The sequence below is a fragment of the Callorhinchus milii genome, unplaced genomic scaffold (genome assembly GCF_018977255.1).
Source record: "Callorhinchus milii isolate IMCB2004 unplaced genomic scaffold, IMCB_Cmil_1.0 Scaffold1, whole genome shotgun sequence".
In the NCBI taxonomy this organism is placed as follows: Eukaryota; Metazoa; Chordata; class Chondrichthyes; order Chimaeriformes; family Callorhinchidae; genus Callorhinchus; species Callorhinchus milii.
The window spans coordinates 129,955,950-129,975,489 of NW_024704742.1; the positions used below are offsets into that span (position 1 = coordinate 129,955,950).

The 19,540-nt window shown below is 44.2% G+C and overlaps 1 protein-coding gene across 4 annotated transcripts in view; it reads right to left on the reverse strand.

Annotated features, from left to right (window-relative positions):
* Nucleotides 1-19,540, reverse strand: part of LOC103180997 (tropomyosin 2) — a 69,140-nt gene that overhangs the window by 47,837 nt on the left and 1,763 nt on the right. For all 4 annotated transcript variants that reach the window (XM_007897175.2, XM_007897173.2, XM_007897174.2 and 1 more), the window contains exon 2: nucleotides 19,233-19,358. In XM_007897175.2, coding sequence (XP_007895366.1) covers nucleotides 19,233-19,358 — 126 coding nt within the window. The remainder of the gene's footprint in view (nucleotides 1-19,232; nucleotides 19,359-19,540) is intronic.

Here is a 19,540-nt window from a genome sequence, read left to right on the forward strand (position 1 = left end):
GGTGGTGGGTGGATGCAATGCTGCAAAGACCGGAGAGAGAACAAGATACGTAGGGAGGAGCGAACGTTCTCCTTCAAGGCTCTGCCCAGCAGCACGCACGGATTGCGCATAATTCCCTCACGTCGATTCTCCGCAGCGTGCGGCGCTGATTAGAGACTGGCGTTTGCCTGTTGTTGTGGAAGGTGAGTCAACAACAGGAAATAATGATAATAATAATAAATCATCTTTGCAATTCACACAGGGCCTTATCGCCGTGTCGAGACGGCTCGGAGCCACTTGGCACTGTAAAGCGGAGTGACCACATTTCGTGGGCGAAACGCGGCAGAGACAATTGGACGCAGTAAACACCCCACAAACGGTCACGGATTGAGTGACACGATTTTATTTGGGGGATTGTCGGCCAGGACATCGAGAGGGATGAAGCTCCCGTCGTGTGGACATTAAACAGCGGCAGGATGGTTAACGTCTACCTGAACAGGCAGACGAAACCTCGGTTTAACGTCTCATCCAAAACAAATATTAGAAGCCCACACTCTCCCCCCCCCCCCACCCCCACCCCCACCACCATCACACAAAAAATTCCACTGTGTTATTTTTGAAGTCTGCAATTTCCCAAATAAAAGAATTCCCATTGCATTACTGTAAATGGTTATTCACTGCTGTGTTTTTGGATGAAATTCTTGTTGGGATTTTTTGGTCATGACGCAAGAGGAAGTGCATTGCTTTTGCTTAAGAATATTGAAACTAGATTGAGATCTCCCATTACCACCCACAATTGGAAATCAATTTCCCACGTCTGAAACTGAATGGTACCAGGAACTCATCAAGAGTTTATTGACGAGCAGCACAGCTCAGCATGAAATGTGCGAGAGCATTGCCACCATCCTGCCCACAGCTCAGATACGCATCCCTTCCCATTGAGTGTTGGTTCCATCCATCCTCACCAGACTCCACTGCTTCCCATTACACAGAGGATACAGTTGCTGATCTTGGTCCTCACCTCCATGGTCTTGCTCCCCCCTACCTCTGTGACTTCCAAACCCGCTACCATCCTGCTCACTTCCTCCACTCAGCGGGCTCCGGCCTGCTTCATGTCTCTCGCCTCGCCCATCCCACTATTGGCGGGTGGGCCTTCTGCCACTCTGCCCCCACCCTCTGGAACGCCATCCTGCAGTCCCTCCACCTCGTCCCCTCCCTTGCTACCTTCAAGACTCATCTCAAGACCCTCCTCTTCAGCTATGCTTTCGATCTCGCTGCTTGCCCCCCTGCCCTCCACCCTCCCCAACCCCAACCCCCAGCTCAGGTCTGAAACTCTGTCTGTCCAGTGCCTTGGGACATCCTCTTGACATTAAAGGTGTTTAATAAATGTAATTTTGTTGTTGTTGTTGCGGAGCTTGAGCAACATCTGCCTACCTCTCTGCAAACCAATTGAAGTGGATTCTGAGCCGTGGATATATGAAGCTGTGTTCATGAACCCAAACCACAGGTAACAGCCTGGCTCAATGGTAGCACTCTCATCTCTGAGTCTGCAGTTTGTGGGTTCAAGCCCCACCTCAGGAGACTCAAACTTCATAATCTAAGATGACGCTCCAATGTAATGCTGATGGTGTGTTGCATTGTCAGAGGTGTCGTCTTTCAGATGAGATGTTAAACTGAGGTCCTGACTGCCTGTTCAGATGGATGTAAAAGATTCCATGGCTCTATTCACAAAGAGAACGGAGTTGCTCTCTCCTGTTGTCCTGACCAACAATCACCAAGATAATATTGGTCATTTGTTTCATAGCTGTTGGTGGGACTTTGCTGTGTGCAATTAGGCTGCCACATTTGCCAAGAAATACACAGTCACTCCCTTTCATGGTAAATTCTCTGAAGTACTTTGAGAGATCCTCCTGATGTGAAAAGCAACAACAACAATAAAATTACATTTGTATAGCACCTTTCATGTTGGGAGGACATCCCAAGGCGCTGGATAGTCAGAGTTACGGACCTCAGCTGAGGTTGGGTTGGGGGAGGGTGAGGGCGGGGGGAAGCAGGAGATCAAAAGCACGGTCAAAGAGGAGGGTCTTGAGATGGGTATTGAAGGTGGCGAGGGAGGGGGCGAGACAGAGGGACTGCGGGTTGGAGTTCCAGAGGGTGGGTGCAGAATGGCGGAATGCCCACCTGTCCATAGTGGGGCGAGCAAGGCGGGGGACGTGAAGCAGACCGGTGCCCGCTGAGCGGAGGAGCGAACAGAGTGGTAGGGGGTTAGGAGGTATAAAAGCACTATACCAAACACAAGAATTATCATTATAACACCTTAGACCAAATGTCACCCCAAGCCTCAGAGTTTCCTAAACTATCTGATGGACATCTGCCTTCAGCGTGGTGGGAGAACCTATACATGAAAGTGTTTTTGAGCTCCAAGTTCAATTCTGGGCACCAGGCTTACCCTACACCAACTGCTTAATCCAGCACCTCACATGAGAAGCCTTGACAAAGAAAGGTGCCCAGCCTATTTCAACTTGTTCGCTACCTCCACTCAGCAGGCTATGGCCTGCCCCACCATCGGAGGTTGGGCCTTCAGCCTGTCTGCCCCCATCCTTTGGAACTCCATCCCATATTCCCTTTGCCTCCCTCCCTCCCTTGCCTCCTTCAAGGCGCGTCTCAAAATCCTCCTCTTTGACCGCGACTTCGGGCACCCTCTTATCCCTCCTATCCTCCCCCCCTCTGATCGGGTCCAAATCCCTGACTGTCCAGTGCCTTGGGACATCTTTCTCATGTGAAAGGCACAATACAAATGTAATTTGTTGTTTAATTTGTTGCTGATTGGAGAACGCAGGCAGGGTTTGTATGGTTTGAAAATGTCACAGACATAGGGTGGGGCAAGATCTTTGATTTAAACATTAGGATGAGGATCTTGAATTCAATCTTTTAATCAAAATATTTTAATCCTAATTCACCATCCTTTCATCCCTTAATACCTCCACTACACAAGTATCCATCTATCTCTCCTTTAAATATTCCCATTAATTATGCCTCTACAGTTTTCTAAGGCCACTGAAATCAATGCAATTCCTCAGTAGTTCTCAGTCTCACTGGGGTCACCCTTATGAATAGATACTACGATTGCACTCTGGAACACTGACAGTGTGTGTGTTCCTCACACAAGATTCAATTGACTAGTCTTAGAAGACTCCAGGGCAGGTTGATGGTTCCTGTCATTGATACGTGAGATTCTCACCATCCTCCAATCCCTCACTCAGAGCCGCTCTTTGTAAGTGCATTAAAACCATCCACACCTGCTATCTTACCATTAGCAATGCAGTGCAGAATCCATTTCCTCCCTGACAGACAGTCATTTAAGGCCTTCAATCTGCTCAACATCTTCCGCCAGCTCTTTCATCCTCTATATAGGTGGATCTTACGTATACATGGCCTGTTGGCGTTCAACTCTGCCTAATGCTCCCTCCAGTCCCCAAGAGTGTAGAGCGATTAAGCCCACAATCCCGGAATGAATAAAGTCTGAATTTATTAAAATAATTTTTTAATAAATTTTAATCAAATCTGAATCTCTGTTTACCTAGCAGTAAGTAGGAGCCCGGTTGTTAGTAAATTGGCAGATCACTTTTCGGTGGTAATAATCTCTCAAACAAAATGTGGTCACTCAATCTACGATTGTTTGTTGGACACTGACTATGCTGTGCGTAAATGGCTGATGTATTTCGCCCACAAAATACACAGTCAATCTATTTTACAATATATTCTGTAAAGAGCTTTGAGACATCTCCATGCTGATATTTATACTCTGCCTGTATATAATTCTCCACCTCTTCTAATCCCTCCTCCCTTGCTCCCCCCAGATCCTTCATTTCCCTTTTCTCTCATGTATGCATCAAAAGAGAGAAAAGCATCTTTTTTTTCCCTTGCCCAATCTCAGCTCACTAAACAACATCAGAACAACAGGGAAAATATCCGGATCAAAGTTGCCTTATATTTAGCCTCTCTTACTATTATCCTGGAATCAATCAATCGGGGATGGTGGTGGGTGGGGGGAGGGAGGGGAGATGCACATGCTTTCAGCACATGACCTTATCAAACTCTTTGCAAGTTAGTGACAGGCTCCAACACTGAGACATAAAAGCATCATTTTTGTTACTTGTTTATGGGAAATTAGAAACAATTAAATGAAAGATGACTTTGTTTCACAAACAACGACTGGCAATAAAATACTCAGTTGCTACACTTCACAGTAAATCCTGTAAAACCCTTTGAGACATCTACCTGATGTGAAAGGTGCTACATCAAATGGAAGGATTATTATTAATTGAAAATTGTTTGTTACACTTGTGCAACATAGTAAATCAGTAAATCCTGAAAAGCACTTTGAGCTGTCTTGATGATGTGATGAGGTGCTTTATCAAATACAAAGATCACTATTATTACACTGAATGTTACTGAACTGCATGCTTATTTCAATTACATCTTATGGTGTGAAAGTAGTGACCCACACAACATCTGGATCTTCTCCTAGCACAAAAGGCTTTCAAGGATGTCGTGGAAGCATTTCCTCTTTTAATGCAGAGGGTCCTTCTCCCACCAAAAAAAGTATGTGCTGTGATCGGAAGTAGAAACATTTTGCCCCAGGATTCATTTCCATACATTGGATTTTGCAACTTCAAAAACACAGTATTTAATTATTTTTTGCCAATTTCCTCTTAATACCTTACCAAACTGTCCGCTCCCACCATTCGATGGGCACTGGCCCGTTCCATGTCCCCCACCTATTGGAAGATGGGCCTTCAGCTTTTCTGTCCCCACCCTCTGGAACTCCATCCCCAAATCCCTCTGACTTGCCCACTCCATCACCTCCTTCAAGGCTCGTCTCAAGACCTTCCTCTTTGACCATGCCTTTGGCCATACTCTTAACTGTCCAGGATCTTGGGATGTGTTTCTGACGTGAAAGGTGCTATACAAATGTTGTTATTATTTTATTATCATCAGGATCAGAAACCCTGACTGTTTTTTTTCCCCTGGTTGGGGCGGGGGGAGGAGTGTATTTGAGAGAAGCTGAGGTGAATTGCAATAACTGCTAACACTGCCCTGGGGGCAAGGTCCTTTGATGAGGATTCACCATCTGGTCTGTGTTACGAGCAGGTGGTGCTTTCCTTTATCCCCAGGTTATCGGGGAGCATTGTATGCATTCTCAATGAGACACCTAGACAGCCCCAAAAAAGGAAGAAAATCCACAAACCACAGGCTTCATTACATTGCTTCATCGCTTCACACATCCATGTTGGTTTATAGCTTCACAAACCACAGTGGATTGTTTTTCAATTGAGTCATTTGAAGGCAAATACTTATTGGGTGCGTCAGTAGGCACCTTGAACTGAGAGACTATTCAGTTCCTATCCATACTCAGAGCTCCAAAAGGCGCTCCTGCGTGAAGGGCATTATATAATTGCAACTTGTTGATGTTGTCCTTTGTGATCTATTAGCAGAGAGAAGGTGCTCAATAGTAACTAGCGGGGGGGGGGGGGGGGGGGGGGGGTGAGACTGAATTCTCCTCATTCATCCTGATTGTGGAGTGTATGTGTGTCTCTATCTGTTTGTGTGTGTGTGTCCTTGCTTTGGATCCAACTCCCGTTGACTTTACTTCATGTCCCAACATCCCATTAGCCAAAACAGGATAAAAGTTGGATGTGGGAGGTGGCGGTGCCCTCTCCAGCTCTAGCCACCCACCGCCTATGTCTGAAGTCAGGACATAATGAAGCCAATTGTAATCCTGCCCTGCCTGAGATCAGTAAATCCTGAACATTGGGTTGAAAAAGCCAATGGGCTGAAAAACTGACAGTGTAAATGATGCCTCACAATTTGCAGGAGATGATTTTTATTTACTGAGATGCTTTAACAGTGCAATTTCCAGTCTATTTCAAACCCCAGTCGATGAGCTTATCCAAAGATCATTTATTCCTAATGCTGCTTTGAATTATGTCAGGGCGTTGTCAGCCCAAGGTCAGGTGGCCAAGCTTGCAGGTACTTGCGCGCCTGGGAACTGGAATGTTGAAGTTCTGTGCTGTTTATCCAACAGGAGAGACACGCATTAAGGGAACCGGCTGCGACTGTGAACTAGAAACAGTAACAACATCAAAGATCACAGCGATCTGACCAATAGGAACACATTTTGTCAGGGTTCCTGTTCTTCATTGCCGTCCATCGACCCCTGCTGAAACATACTTCATGGTAATTGCCGTCAAATGCGGTGACTGTGCATTTGTAAGCAAACATAGCAGCTATGTGCCACACAGGTGAAGTTTGCTGACTTGAACCCCAGGAGAAATTTTCTTCTCATTTTCTCTCATATCGTAGGATCTTTAACGTCCACCTGAACAGGCAGATATCTTAATCTTCAATTTTTCTGTCCCTTTTCCTGATGGCACTGACTCATACGCAGTTGGGACGGGAAGGAGGGTAGGATTGGACTGCAATTGACTTTAATATTCCTGAGCTAGCAGACTGATAATCTTTCCCTGGTCGCTTTACAAAGAGCTCATTGTTTATGCCTGTGTAAGTACTATATAATAATAATAATCCTTGCATACCTTTCACACAGGGAGGACGTCACAAAGTGCTACACAGGATATACGGGATATTTAAAGTAAAGTGACTCTATTTGTAGGCAGGTATTTGGTCTAATTGTTATCATTATTGAACTGTTTGCTAAGAAATACAGCAAAATGAAGGATACGCCTTACTTCAGATCCACTTTGCCCTGCACAGGTGAGTCTAGGGAAGGCTATAATTCACTTTGGGTTAATGTTTAGTTTTGTGCAGGTGAGGCTGTCTTATCAGGTTTCAACTGAGCTTAAAGAACACTAAAATGAGGCACAGTGATGTAGATTGCAATTAGTTTTTTATATCACACTGTGGCAATTTGTGTAGAAAAGTCCGTCAGTAAATGAAAGCGCATTTTAAGAGGAAATTATTTACATTTACAGCCTATGACTCATTGAATTGCATTGTGTTGAAGGTCATTGCTTCAGGACCTGTAATAAATTTCCTTCTTCAATTATTAATCTCCAAAGTGGATTAGTCATTCAAAATCATTTTCTTTTACTAGACCATGAGTCATAATAATAATCCTTGTATTTGATATAGTGCTTTATCACAGCTCAAATTGCTTCACAGAATATACTGCAAAGTGAATTGACTGTATATTTTGTAGATGAAACACGGTTGCCAATTGCGCACAGCAAGGTCCTGCAAGCAGTCCTGGATTGAGTGATCAAATTATTATTATTATTGTTGAAGCAATTATTATCCCCGGAAAGCGATCTGCCAAATCACTAACAGCATGGTTCCTCCCTCCCTTCTTTCAAGGTGCACCTCAAAACGTACCTCTGTCCTTTGACCAAGATTCTACTCATCTTTCCCCTTATCACTCCCCTCAATCACACCCTCAACTCCGGTTCCCAGACAGACTTGTCATATACAGGGTGTCCACAACGTCCTCTTATCCCCCCACCCGCCCCCCGTGTTACATTACAGCGATATGAAATTACGGACGATCTGAAACAAGCTGCCAGAGATGCATTTCATCTCCTCACTCCATCCATGTTAGGGAAGATGTCGCACTGAACATAATGATGGATCATTATCTGCTACGAAAATGATGGGGCTCACACAGATCCTTTGGACATCTAAATACAGATCAACACTTGTACTGATTAGAATGAAGAACTTCTAAATATAATTCTCATCATTCTTCCACATGTTTCAGTTGTTGGTCAGTGCATTGTGTAAAAATAATGGGTGTATCAGGACTTTGTGGACTCCCTGTACTTTGGGACATCCTCCTGATGTGGAAGGCGGTGTAAGTTGTTTTGTATCAAATTGCTGGTGATTTGGTGTCGCCAAAAGATACTGGGAATACTCCTGAGTGAAAAAAAAATTAACAAAATGTAGCATTTCCTTCTGGAAGTCCTTACTGTGCTGGAGAGATTTATAGATGTGTGGGAGAGAGATTGAATCACAAGTCCCTGTCTATAAAATGTGTTGCTTGTAAGATAAAGTGCTTGAGAATAGACATCACATTCCTGTGCATGCTCAGATCACATAATCTGAACACGCCTTAGCCTTCAGAAAGGATGAAGTCTTACTGCACATTTTGGCAGCAGCACAGAGTAACCACACAAGCAAAACCTGGGCTAATATCAAGCGACAATAATCCCTGAACACACACATCTCACTGGTGCCTATTTTCTTACGTATAAGCAACAAGATAAACAACAAATGCAAATACACACTTGGTAATAACCTACCATCATAGGGCAAGTTATAATAATTCCTGAATTTGATATAGTGTCTTATCATATTTCGAGACATCTCAAAGCGCTTCACATAACATACTGTAAAGTTATGGGCGAAAGTTATGGCTCCACCTTTGGGCCAAGTGGTACAGCCAGTGCTCTGTCTGGAACTGAACCATACAGACCATGAAGGTTTCCTGGTCTGAGTTGGTTGATCTCAGTTGGGCGATTGACAATTGGATCCAGCAATCTTGGGTTAAGGGTTTATGCTCTGGATTATTAATCAATGACTAATGATGGACAGTCAGTGTGTTGGTGTAAGGGGTAATAATAATAGTAATCCTTGCATTTGAGACACCTTAAAATGCTTCCCAGGATATACTGTAAAGTGGATTGACTGTATTTTGTGGATGAGATGTGGCAGCCAATTATGCACAGCAATGTCCCACAAACAGCCACGGAGTGAGTGACCAATTTTATTTTAAGACATTATTGGCAGAAAACTAGGAAAAACTCCCTTCCGCAGATCTCAAATAGTGCCATGGATTCTTTAACATCCTCCAGACAGACCGATGGGACTTCGGTTTAACGTCTCATCTGAAGTACGCAACTCCAACAATGCAACATTATTATATTATTATTATAATATACCCTTATACTCTCTGCATTGCAATGTCACCTTAGATTATATGATTCCACATCCAGATGTGGGGCTTGAACCCACAATCTTCTAATTCAGAGATGAGAGCGCTACCACTGCCCTAGGCTGATATAAGTGCGGGGAAGAGTAGGTACGGGGTTGGTGAGATCAGGAAGGCAAACTGCCTCTGGAAGTTCCTAGTTTACATGTAGGTTTTGGGCATTTGGCAGTGATACTGGAGGATGACCTGCTTCACGTCCCCCACTCGCCTGCCCCACTATTGGCGGGCAGGCCTTCTGCCATTCTGCTCTCACTCTCTGGAACTCCATTTCCGCTTCACCCCTTCCCTTGCCTCCTTCAAGACGCATCTTAAGACCCTCCTCTTCGACAGTGCTTCCGATCACCCTCCCCAATCCTGACCTCCAGCTCGGGTCCGAAACATTGACTGTCCAGCGTCTTAAGACGTCCTCCTGACATGAATGACACTATATAAATGTAATTTTCATGTTGTTGTTGTGACACAACAGCAACAACAACAGCAACAAATTACATTAATATAGCGCGGTAGAAGAGAAAGATCTTGAAATGGGCCTTGAAGGAAACAAGGGAGGTGACAAGATGGAGGGGCTCTGGGATGGAGTTCCAGGGAGTGGGAGCAGAAAGACTAAATGCCCGACCACCAATGGTGGTCAGGGGACGTGGAGCAGGCCAGTACCTGGTGAGCAGAGGGAACGGACAGGTTGGTAGGAGGTCTAGGAGTAGGAGTTTTAGGAGGTCACAGAGGTTCGGGTCATGACCCAACTGTGCAGCGCCTTGGGACGTCCTCCTGACATGAAAGGCGCTCTATAAATGGAATCTTGTTGTTGTTGTTGTTGTTGTAGGGCAGTGCAAGACTGTGGAAGGCTTTAAAAGTGAGGAAAGGATTTGAAACTTGATCCTCTAGGGGATGAGGAGCCACTGAAGCCGGGCGAAGATGGGGTGTATATGCTCACAGAGTTTAGTGCTCCCACACGTGTTCCCTGGGAAGAGCCTAGGGCCACAAAACGCATTCTCACAGCTAGGTATGTTCTTCATCGACGCACAAGCCTAGAGATCTACTGCTAAGACTTGTCTTTTTTTTTAGTTTAACAAAGTCTTAGGGAGCCTCGACTGGAAGCCAATGGCATGAGCAAGGTCCAAAATACACACTGGCAGACATTTCACTCATCTGTTACCCACCAAAAAGCTCGCAGGGAGTTCCTGATATCCATCTAGTGAGGGCTCAAACCCAGGCTTGTTCGATGTCAAATGACCCACTAGTGACTATCCTCCTTGAGGGGGAGGGATGGTAAACGGGGTCTCCTCGGAGCGGAACTGGCACCAAGGTGACCTGTTTGGCAATGGAATGTCAGAATCGAGCCAGCCCTCTGTGGTGATCTCGGTAGTCCAGTTCCTGAGCCAGGATTCAAAGTCACTGCTGATAACAGCACAGCCAGGCTGGGTCATCGACAGCAGCTGGCAAGGCAGACCAGTCACTGGGGCAAGAAATCCTCCCAATCAGCTCCTATTTTTCCCGCAAACAAAAGTTCTAACCAGCTAGTGTGGACCTAGCTGTCCAAGCAGCAGGAAAGCTTGCCAGAGAGTGCTCTCAATGGCAAGCTATGTGGTTTTAGCTGGTTAGACTCCAGCAGTACCCCAGTCACACTCTGGGGTCGCCGAGCCTTGGCTCTTGCCAACCTGCACCTAATACCTGCTGGAATTAGGTAAGCAGGATGCTTGCCAGACTGATCAAAAAAATAGGGAGGAGCTGGCGAATCTGGCAAGGAGCTGGCGTCCTTGTGTCTGGAGGTGATGGCAACATGGATGAGGGTATCAGCAGCCACCAAGAATGGATCCTGGTATCACAAGGGTTAATCCCTGCAGCGTGTTCAAGGGGATTATTCCTCTCCATTGATTTACATGGGGGGGAGGGCTGGATTAGCTCTCCCCGCTCCAACAATCTTTGACCTTTTTATTTACTGAATCACTGTGAAAAAGTACCCTTGCCTTTTGAAGCTGTGGGGGAAGTGGAGTTCTGGAGCAATCGCCCCGTTTCTAGGAATTGTGCCCAGCCTGAGTAAACTGCAGCATGCTTTGCATACTTTTCCTTTTATGGTAAAATGATGTCAAGCAAGAAAGAGGAGTGCTCCACGGCTCAGCCCCTTTGCCCAGTGAATCACGGCTTTGCATCTGAAGCTGCACTGCCTCCAGGCATGTGTCTAACAGTGCTAAAAACATCAGTATGTAGTTAGTAAAAGCATTATTATCCAAGACACTTTTGTCGCGCATACTATACTCTCTGTGAATATACTCTGTGTGTATATGTTCAAAATATGATGTTGTCTTTACTTTTACAGGGCCATAGGGAGGGGAGGGGTGGAGGGGAAAGCTGAGGTCTGTAAAGGTTCAGTTTGTGAAATTCTTTTGAAGTATTTTGACTGCAAAACGGGTCCAACGTAAGTGGTCACCACGGTAACCGAGAAGTACTCCCGGATCTGTTCCGACTGTTTGGGAACGTCAGTGGACAAGGCTGACAGAATTAGCAAAACCCAGAATCGGAGGAAAAACCGAAACGGCAAAACTACGCCTGCGAAAAGCACCTCAAAGAATCATGGAATATTTGCAGCACAGAGACAGGAGAGAGAACAAGAGGGCACAGGTTTAGGGGTAATTAACAGTTGTATCAGGCTGCCAGGAGCCCTTCCTGGTAAGGTGCTTTTGTCATTTGGCCCAATTGTGTCTGTGCTTGTTCCCCTACTGGAGCCATCTACTCTAATCCCATTTTCTAGCTCCTTCACCATCACACTTTAATGTTATTCTCCTACATTCTTTTATTCAGTTCCTTTTGAATGTTGTTTTGGACTCTGTTTCAACTACCTTTATTACTATGTCAGTACAGTTTGAGACACTCCATAGATGTAGATTCTAAATGGTTTTCAGACCAATAACACTGTCACGGTACATACAAATGGATGTTACTTTTCTTAATACAATAATAATAACCCTTGCATTTGATAAAGCGCCTTATCATGTCATTGAGACATCTTAAAGATCCTCACAGAATACACTGTAAATGACTGACAGTTTATTTTGTGGGCGAAACATATATATGTGATATGTGTTTTATTTTTATTATTATTATGAAAAACAGGCAGACAAATAGAAGAAATATTATTATTAATAATCCATATTTTGCTAGTGCGGTTCACAAGACTCCAGTGCCAAAGCTTTCAGTTCCAGGTAATGAATTGCAGTGCCACAGTTTGCAATTCCAGGTAATGGAATCCAATACTATGCTTTGCACTATTTTTATCTGCAGATAAAAAGAGAAAATCAGCACCTGCAAGAAGATAGGCTAGTACTTTGGGTGTGAACATTCTTCAGAATACAGACTCTGGTACTGGTGCTCAGTCCCTCATTGCAGATCTCCCCTGTGCAGGGCTGGATTAAGAATTAAAGTACGTGAGGATAAAAAAATGATAAAAATGCAATGACATAGAGGCAGTTGTCAGGTCAAAAGATTGTCAAGTGGTGCCAAAGGGCGAGGTAGACATGTAGACAAGATAATTTGCAAGTTAAACAGGAGTTAAAAACAAACCTGGAATACTGTTACAAATAAATGAGAGAAAGAATGAGAGGTAGAGGGAATAAACTGAGAATCAAGTAGGAAAATGAGAAGACAGCAATAAATTGGTACTGGCTGGAGAGTGGGAAAGAAAACACGACACTGAGATCCCTGTGCATCCATCATTTCAACTCCCTGCCACCCTCACTCTGACCTCCCTATCCTTGCTCTCCAGCACTACTCTAACCAGCCCAAGGTCGACCTTCAAAATCAGCTTCTTGACATCAGTCCAGCCTGATACGCCAGTGCAGTGCTGGGAGAGTGCTAAGTTGTCGGAGGTACCGTCCTTTGGATGAGATGTTAAGTGCCCGTCTGCCAGTTCAGGCGGTCGTTAAATATCCCATAACAGCACTCGATAAGAGAAGGGAATTTGACTCGGTGCCCTAGCCAACAATTATCGAAATAAAATCGGGCGTTCACTTCATGGCTGTTCGTGGGACATTGCTGAATGCAAATTGGCTGCTGTATTCACCTACAAAATAGTCACTAAACTTCACAGTATTTCCTGTGAAGCGCTATGAGATACTTTGATGACTTGAAGAAAATGAAATGGATAAGGTACAATGACAAGGTCCTTTAGAGAGGATAGGGCTCATGTGGTAGTTGTTATCCAGGTCTGGAAAGTGTTTGCTCATTGAGATTGAGTGAGGACAGGATTGGGCTCAGCTCTAATACCCCGAATGCTATGGGTTACAATCACACCTAGGACATTAAGCTCACAGTTTAGCCTATCCTATCCCTCCAGTGTACCACTGGCGGAGTGTGCAGAGGGAATTAGGGATCAAGTTCTGTAGACTGGGAATATAGTGTTTAAAGGCTCTGCTACTAATGGTGGGGTGGAGAGAGGGGATGCAGGGAGGGTGATGGAGTAGGGTGGGGTGGTGGAGATAGTTATGCAGAAAGCCAGGGTTTGCAGACCAGAAGAAGTGAACAGGAGGGTGAGGCTAAAGAAAGTTGCTGAGGCAGGTAGAGCACCCTCCTTTTCAGCCAATATTCAAGGAATGCCAAACTATTTCACAAGAGACCTCGGTCTCATTGGGGTGGGATTAATTGGAAGGAGCCTCACACAGTATCCATACACATGGTCCAGCCAACAAAAATCACTGGGCAATGATCAGGAAAGGGAACTCAGCTAATTTCCCCTCTCGAGGGACTGAAGGCAACTTGACTGCCCCAAATGCTGTCCAGGTTAAGATCAGTTCAGTCAACGGACACAAGGAATCAATGATGCCTTTATCCACTAGGCCACCGGGGGGAGCTATTAAAATTGCACAAAAGAAACAAGCATCTTCTGCAGAGAAAGGAGGCCATTCAGCCGACTGTGCTTCTGTTATTGTGTTCAATCTAGTTCCTACACTCTGAAACTAAGGTATTGAATAGAACTAACCAGCCTGACAGTCAATGGAGATACTGTAACATAATAATAATCCTTGCACTTGATATAATTCCTTATGTTGTTGAGACGTCTCAAAGCGCTTTCACAGAATATACTATAAAGTGAATTTTGGTGAACCTGGTGTATTTTTGTACGATTGGTGAAACATGGTTGCCAATCTCCCACAGCAGTGTCCCACAAACAGTCGTGGATTGAGTGACCAAATTATTATTATTATTTTTTTGAAGGGATTAATACCCCCGGAAAGCAATCCGCCAATCGACTAACAACCGGGTTCCTACTTTGGAGTCCTGTAGCTCAGTGGTTAGGGCACTCGCTTTGCAAGTGAGAGACCTGAGTTCAATTCCAGGCAGAGGGCCAAACCTTGGGCAAGTTTCCTTACTCCACACGCCTAATAATAATCCCTCCAAAACCCAAAACAATAATAAATTGGTCATTTTCAATCTGCGACTGTTTGTGGAACATTGCTGTGCGCAATTGGCTGCCGGGTTCGCCCCCAAATATACAGTCAATTCACTTTACAGTGTATTCTGTGAAGCGCTTTGGGACGTCCTCCCGACGTGAAAAGCGCTATATCAAATGCAAGGATTATTTGCAAGGATTATTATTACTGCTAGGTAAACAGAAGCGTGCAGAGTAAGGAAACTTGCCTCAGGTTTTGTCCTACTTGGGAATCAAACACAGGTCGTCTCAATTGCGAGGGAAGAAAAACATCTTTCAATAGAATGGCACAATTAGGATTTCCTCCCTTTCCATTATCAGTCGACATACGGGGATTGAAAAGAAGAGACATATACCTTCTGCTAAAAGCAAGTGCAGGGGAGGATAATTATCTTGGAATCTTCCCAGCTAGTGTACAGAACCTGTCCTCTCCAGGGAAATGGAGCACAGATAAACATATTAATACTAAGAATCCTCGCATTTGACCCATTTGACCCTTGTTCTTGGAAAGAGTCAGTGGTTGATCCGAGAAAGAGCTTGAGTGGATTTGACAGAAATAGCAGTGCAACATTTGATTTAGGATATGATACTAAAATGCAAGCTCCGTGCTCATTGTTCGCATGTCTCGGCTGACCGGGCGGTCAGCCTGTTCATTCTAAGGTCACAAGTGAGTGTGGAATGAGATACGGCCATTGGGTCCACCAAGCTCGCTGCTTCCATAGATAATAAGAAACCTACTCTGTCTCCACACACTCTTCAGAAGGAAAGTCCTGTGCTGTCACTGCCCCAAGGTAAACCAAGTCTTAGTGGCTCAGCCTCTACAGGAGCTGGCTTGACTACCGAGGTGAATAGAGATCGAGATGTGTGTGCCAGGTGAAATGGGGGGAATTTCTCCAAGGAGTGATTTTGAATGTGTTTCTAGGCCTTCTTTCATGTTCTTGTATGAAAATTTGTATTGTATTGTCTTAAAGTTAAGAAACTTCAGTGTGTGGGACGTCCTTACAATGCGGAAGGCAAATTATAAATGCAATTTGTTGTTGTTGTTTCCTAAAATCAGTTTTAATAATTGTTCCAAATTTTAAGGCAATATCTGAAGGCTGAGACTATGAGAGATTTTGAGCCTCTGATATTTATGTAATTCCAAATATTTACCTGGTTAATGTTCACAGCACCAGCTTTTTTTGTTAGCTGGCAATGTATCCCTGGGCCGTGGGAGAAAACATTCTTCTAATTGTGAAATTTTTCCTCCAGTGAAAACAGTGTGAGGCAGGTACACTGCTTAATGCTTACATGAAGACCATTCTCCTAATCTGGGCACGTTTAGGATTTGAAAATATAGAAACAGAGAACAGGAGAAGGCCATTCAGCCCCTTGAGCCTGTTCCGTCATTCTATAAGATCATGGCTGATCTGTACCTTAAGTCCAAATACCCACTCTTGCTTTATATCCCTTAATACCCTGACCTAACAAATAGCTATCCACCTCAGTCTTGAAGATATGAATGGATCCAGCATCCACAGCCTTTGGGGGAAGAGAGTTCCAGATTTATGAAAATGAGACAGTGAATCTCTGTGAGATTTATGCTCAGACCTTTACAGTCAAACACATTTTACTTAAAGTTGAGTTAGAGATTCTCTTTTTAGTCTTCATCATGTCGGTAGTTTCAATGGATATCCTAGTAACACATTCAACAACAATAGCAACTCGCATTTATATGGATCCTTTCACACCTGATAGCATCCCTAAGCGCTGTACAGTTGGATGCGGAGTAAGGTAGAAGAGGAAAGGGAGGTCACTGTAGTCATTATCGAAGAAATAGGTCTCAAGGTGGGATTTAAGGTAAAGAGGAGGCCGAGTCAGAGGGATTGATGTAGGGAGTTTCAGGGCATATTGGCCGAAGGCATGGCCTCCATTGGGGAACCTGCAGCAGGCCTGTGTTAGCTGAGTGAGGGGAGTAGCCAGAAGAGTGGGATATGATTCTGAACGTGATCCTGTCCAACTCTATCCACCTATTACTGTAAATGGGGAATGTTAAAACTGACGTTGTTATAGATGTTTTTACAGCAGGTTCCCATGACCTGACTACTGCTCCAGCTGAGATCAACCTCCTCAGCACCATCTGAATCGTAGGCAGGTCACTGCATTGTCACTCACTCTGGGTATTGCAATTACTGTAGGCTACATAAATCAATCAGAGTTAGTTATTTATATGAACTACCCTAACAGCCTGCTTGTATATTAACCAGCATGTACACAACATGGTACTATCACTCTATTGGTTTCCTCTGTATTCAGCAGGCGCTGTCACTTGGTGACATGTGTACTAATGGTTGCTGAAGTGAGTTATGAAGTGTTAATGATTCCCAGGGCAGTCTGACACAGCCTCATCATTCTCAGCTTTCACGGCTGTCAGCAGGATATCGTTTTCACCGCAAGGACCCATTTAGCTTGTGACTGAAATGTGCCAAACTCTAAGAGCGCACTGGGGAGCCAAGCTAATCAAGTGCCCGGTGCTTGGTTATTCATTCAGTGAACAAGGCCTTTCACATCGAGCAACTCTGACCAGAAACTGCACCTCTGCCACTGAGACCTTTAATGGCTTTCCACTTTAACTGGCAGCTTATGGCCACTTGTCAGTGTTTTTTTTGTCAACCTAATAACAACGTTTTCTCTTTCTCCCCAGTCTTCAACTCCTGCAGTTCTGAAAGTGTGTGCACTCCACTCACTTCACCAAGTTTTTGCCTCTGAGGCCATTTGACTTGAAACTTGCGATGATACAGAATAATGAAATAATGAATCATTTGGAAGCCGATTCTTGTTTGAGACTTGCATTAAATCAATCTCCAGTTTTAAAACTGAATTAAAATAAAGTATTCCACAACATTGCATAATGTTAAATTTTAATAAAAAATATGCTACAACTAGATAAAAGTTTGGATCTCAAATGTCTACAGATTATTTGGGAGCAGAGGGCATCAGGCAGCTGAATCTGAACCTGCCTCACCTAAAATACATGCATGTATTTTATACTTTTCATCAGGGTCACTGAGAAACAGGTGATGTGTCTTGCAATGGAATATCGGAATTGAGACAATCCTCTGTGATGGTCTCAATAATCTGAGTCAGGGAGTTCCTCACTACTCCAAGATAGTAACAAAGCAGCCAGTTTGGTCATGGGCAGGGCTTGGAGGGACAGAGAGACCAGTCACTTCATACTCGGCTCCTGTTAACCCTGCAAATGTCTGACATGCAGGGTGGTCCTCGCTGGATCAGCAATATGAAGCTTGCCCAACAGTATTTGCAATAGCAAGCCAAGTGGGTTTAGCTGGTTAAACTCCAGCAGGACCAAAATGCACACACTAAGGTCCCCAAGTCTTGGCTGATGCCAACATGTGCAAAGTGTTTTGTTGGGACTAGTAAGCTGAGTGCAGACCCTCCAGAGAAAGTGTGTGCACTCCATTCCAGACAAATGGGAAATGACTGCTTATGTAGATCTCTCTATTTGGTCTGGACACTGTAAGCATGGCAGTGGGGTTCTACATGTGACTGCACTGCCCCCCACCCCTGCACTCCCTGCACAAATAAAATGTGCTGCAATCAACCCTCAATGCACCTTCACTTACTTTTAACCAATTATTTGCCTGGAACTCAATAAAATAATGTGCAATTCCTTCCCTCCTTCAATGTTTCCTTCCTCAGGCAATCTACAAGCATTTGAAGCTGAACCTCACATCTATTTCCGGTTTAGCTCACCCTCTCACCTCCTGTGTTCAGCCCTGCTGCTGCACTGTACTCTGCATCTTGACCCTTGCAGCTGGGACCTTAATTTAAAACTTGTTTGATGCTTCAAGCAGGAGGTTTTTTTGGTCAGCCAGGTGTCTGGCACATGCGGAAACCCTTCATCATGTTTAAGAGTATCCAAACCAACTGAGAATTCCATGCATCCATCCCACCTACACATGGAAATTCCTGAGATAGATTCTTGTGCACTCTCTCTCTGGAGGGATGCATTCTGCTTACATAACTCCGAAAAGTATTAGGCGCAGGTTGGCAAGAACCAAGGCTTGAGGACCCCAAAATGTGCATTGGGGTACTGCATAGCTTGCCATTGAGGCAAGAGATGCATCTAAGACAGCTATAAGACTGAGAATGTCCCAGTTTTAACTTGGCTAGCGACATTCTCTAGTGACTGAAACTTAATGAAATATATCACTTTTTGGAGGTTCACATTGAATCATTAATCGTGAGGCTGAGAGGCAGGGATTTTACTGCTTCACAACAGTGGGTTGACCAGAAATGTCCAGAAATAATCTCTTATTCCTCCCTCTTTCTGTTACTAAGACATACACACAATGAGGCGGGCCTACCCACCTTAACATTAGTAGATGATATAGTAAAGGGATTAACCTTAAGGCAGTACTAGGGCTAACATTTTACCCAAGTTTAAGTTCTCTATTACGGGAGCATTTCAAATTCTTACACCTAGGAAACCTCACATACGTCATATCGGTTGGGACCATACTTTTAATATGACTGATGCAAAGCATGGATTATGTCAAACTTGCATAGAATCAAAACTCTTGAAAAGGATATGGGCAGATGTACGACTTAGCTGGTTATACGATTTTTACAGATCAGACTTATGCCAGTTTTACTGTAAGTCCTTTAACTTTGAACCCAGTTTTCTGTACGATTCCTTAAGAACTACAGAAAACTGACTTCAGAGTTAAAACTGAATGCAACAATTTACCAAACTCTGAAATGCTACGTTAGAGTAAATCTAGACACGGGTGGAATTTCTACCCCTACATGCTCTGAGAGACTTACGTCAGTTGCTTTCTTCTCTGCTTCTTCCAGCTTTTCCTGAGCCTCTTTTAGCGATTCTGAATAACCATCAACGTCGTCTTCAGTTCCTTTGACCTTTTTCGCCAAAGCCATGTGCTCTTCCTCCACCTAAATATCAAGGGAGAGCACATTAACACATGATAATTCAACAGGAAGCAATCCCACATAGAGACAACTGGTATTTTTCCATAGTTATTATTTGATTCAAAATTATTTTGCTACAATATGAAAGTGATATTAAGTAAATGCAACTGAGATCGAATAAGGCTAAGATTTTTACACTCTTTGCA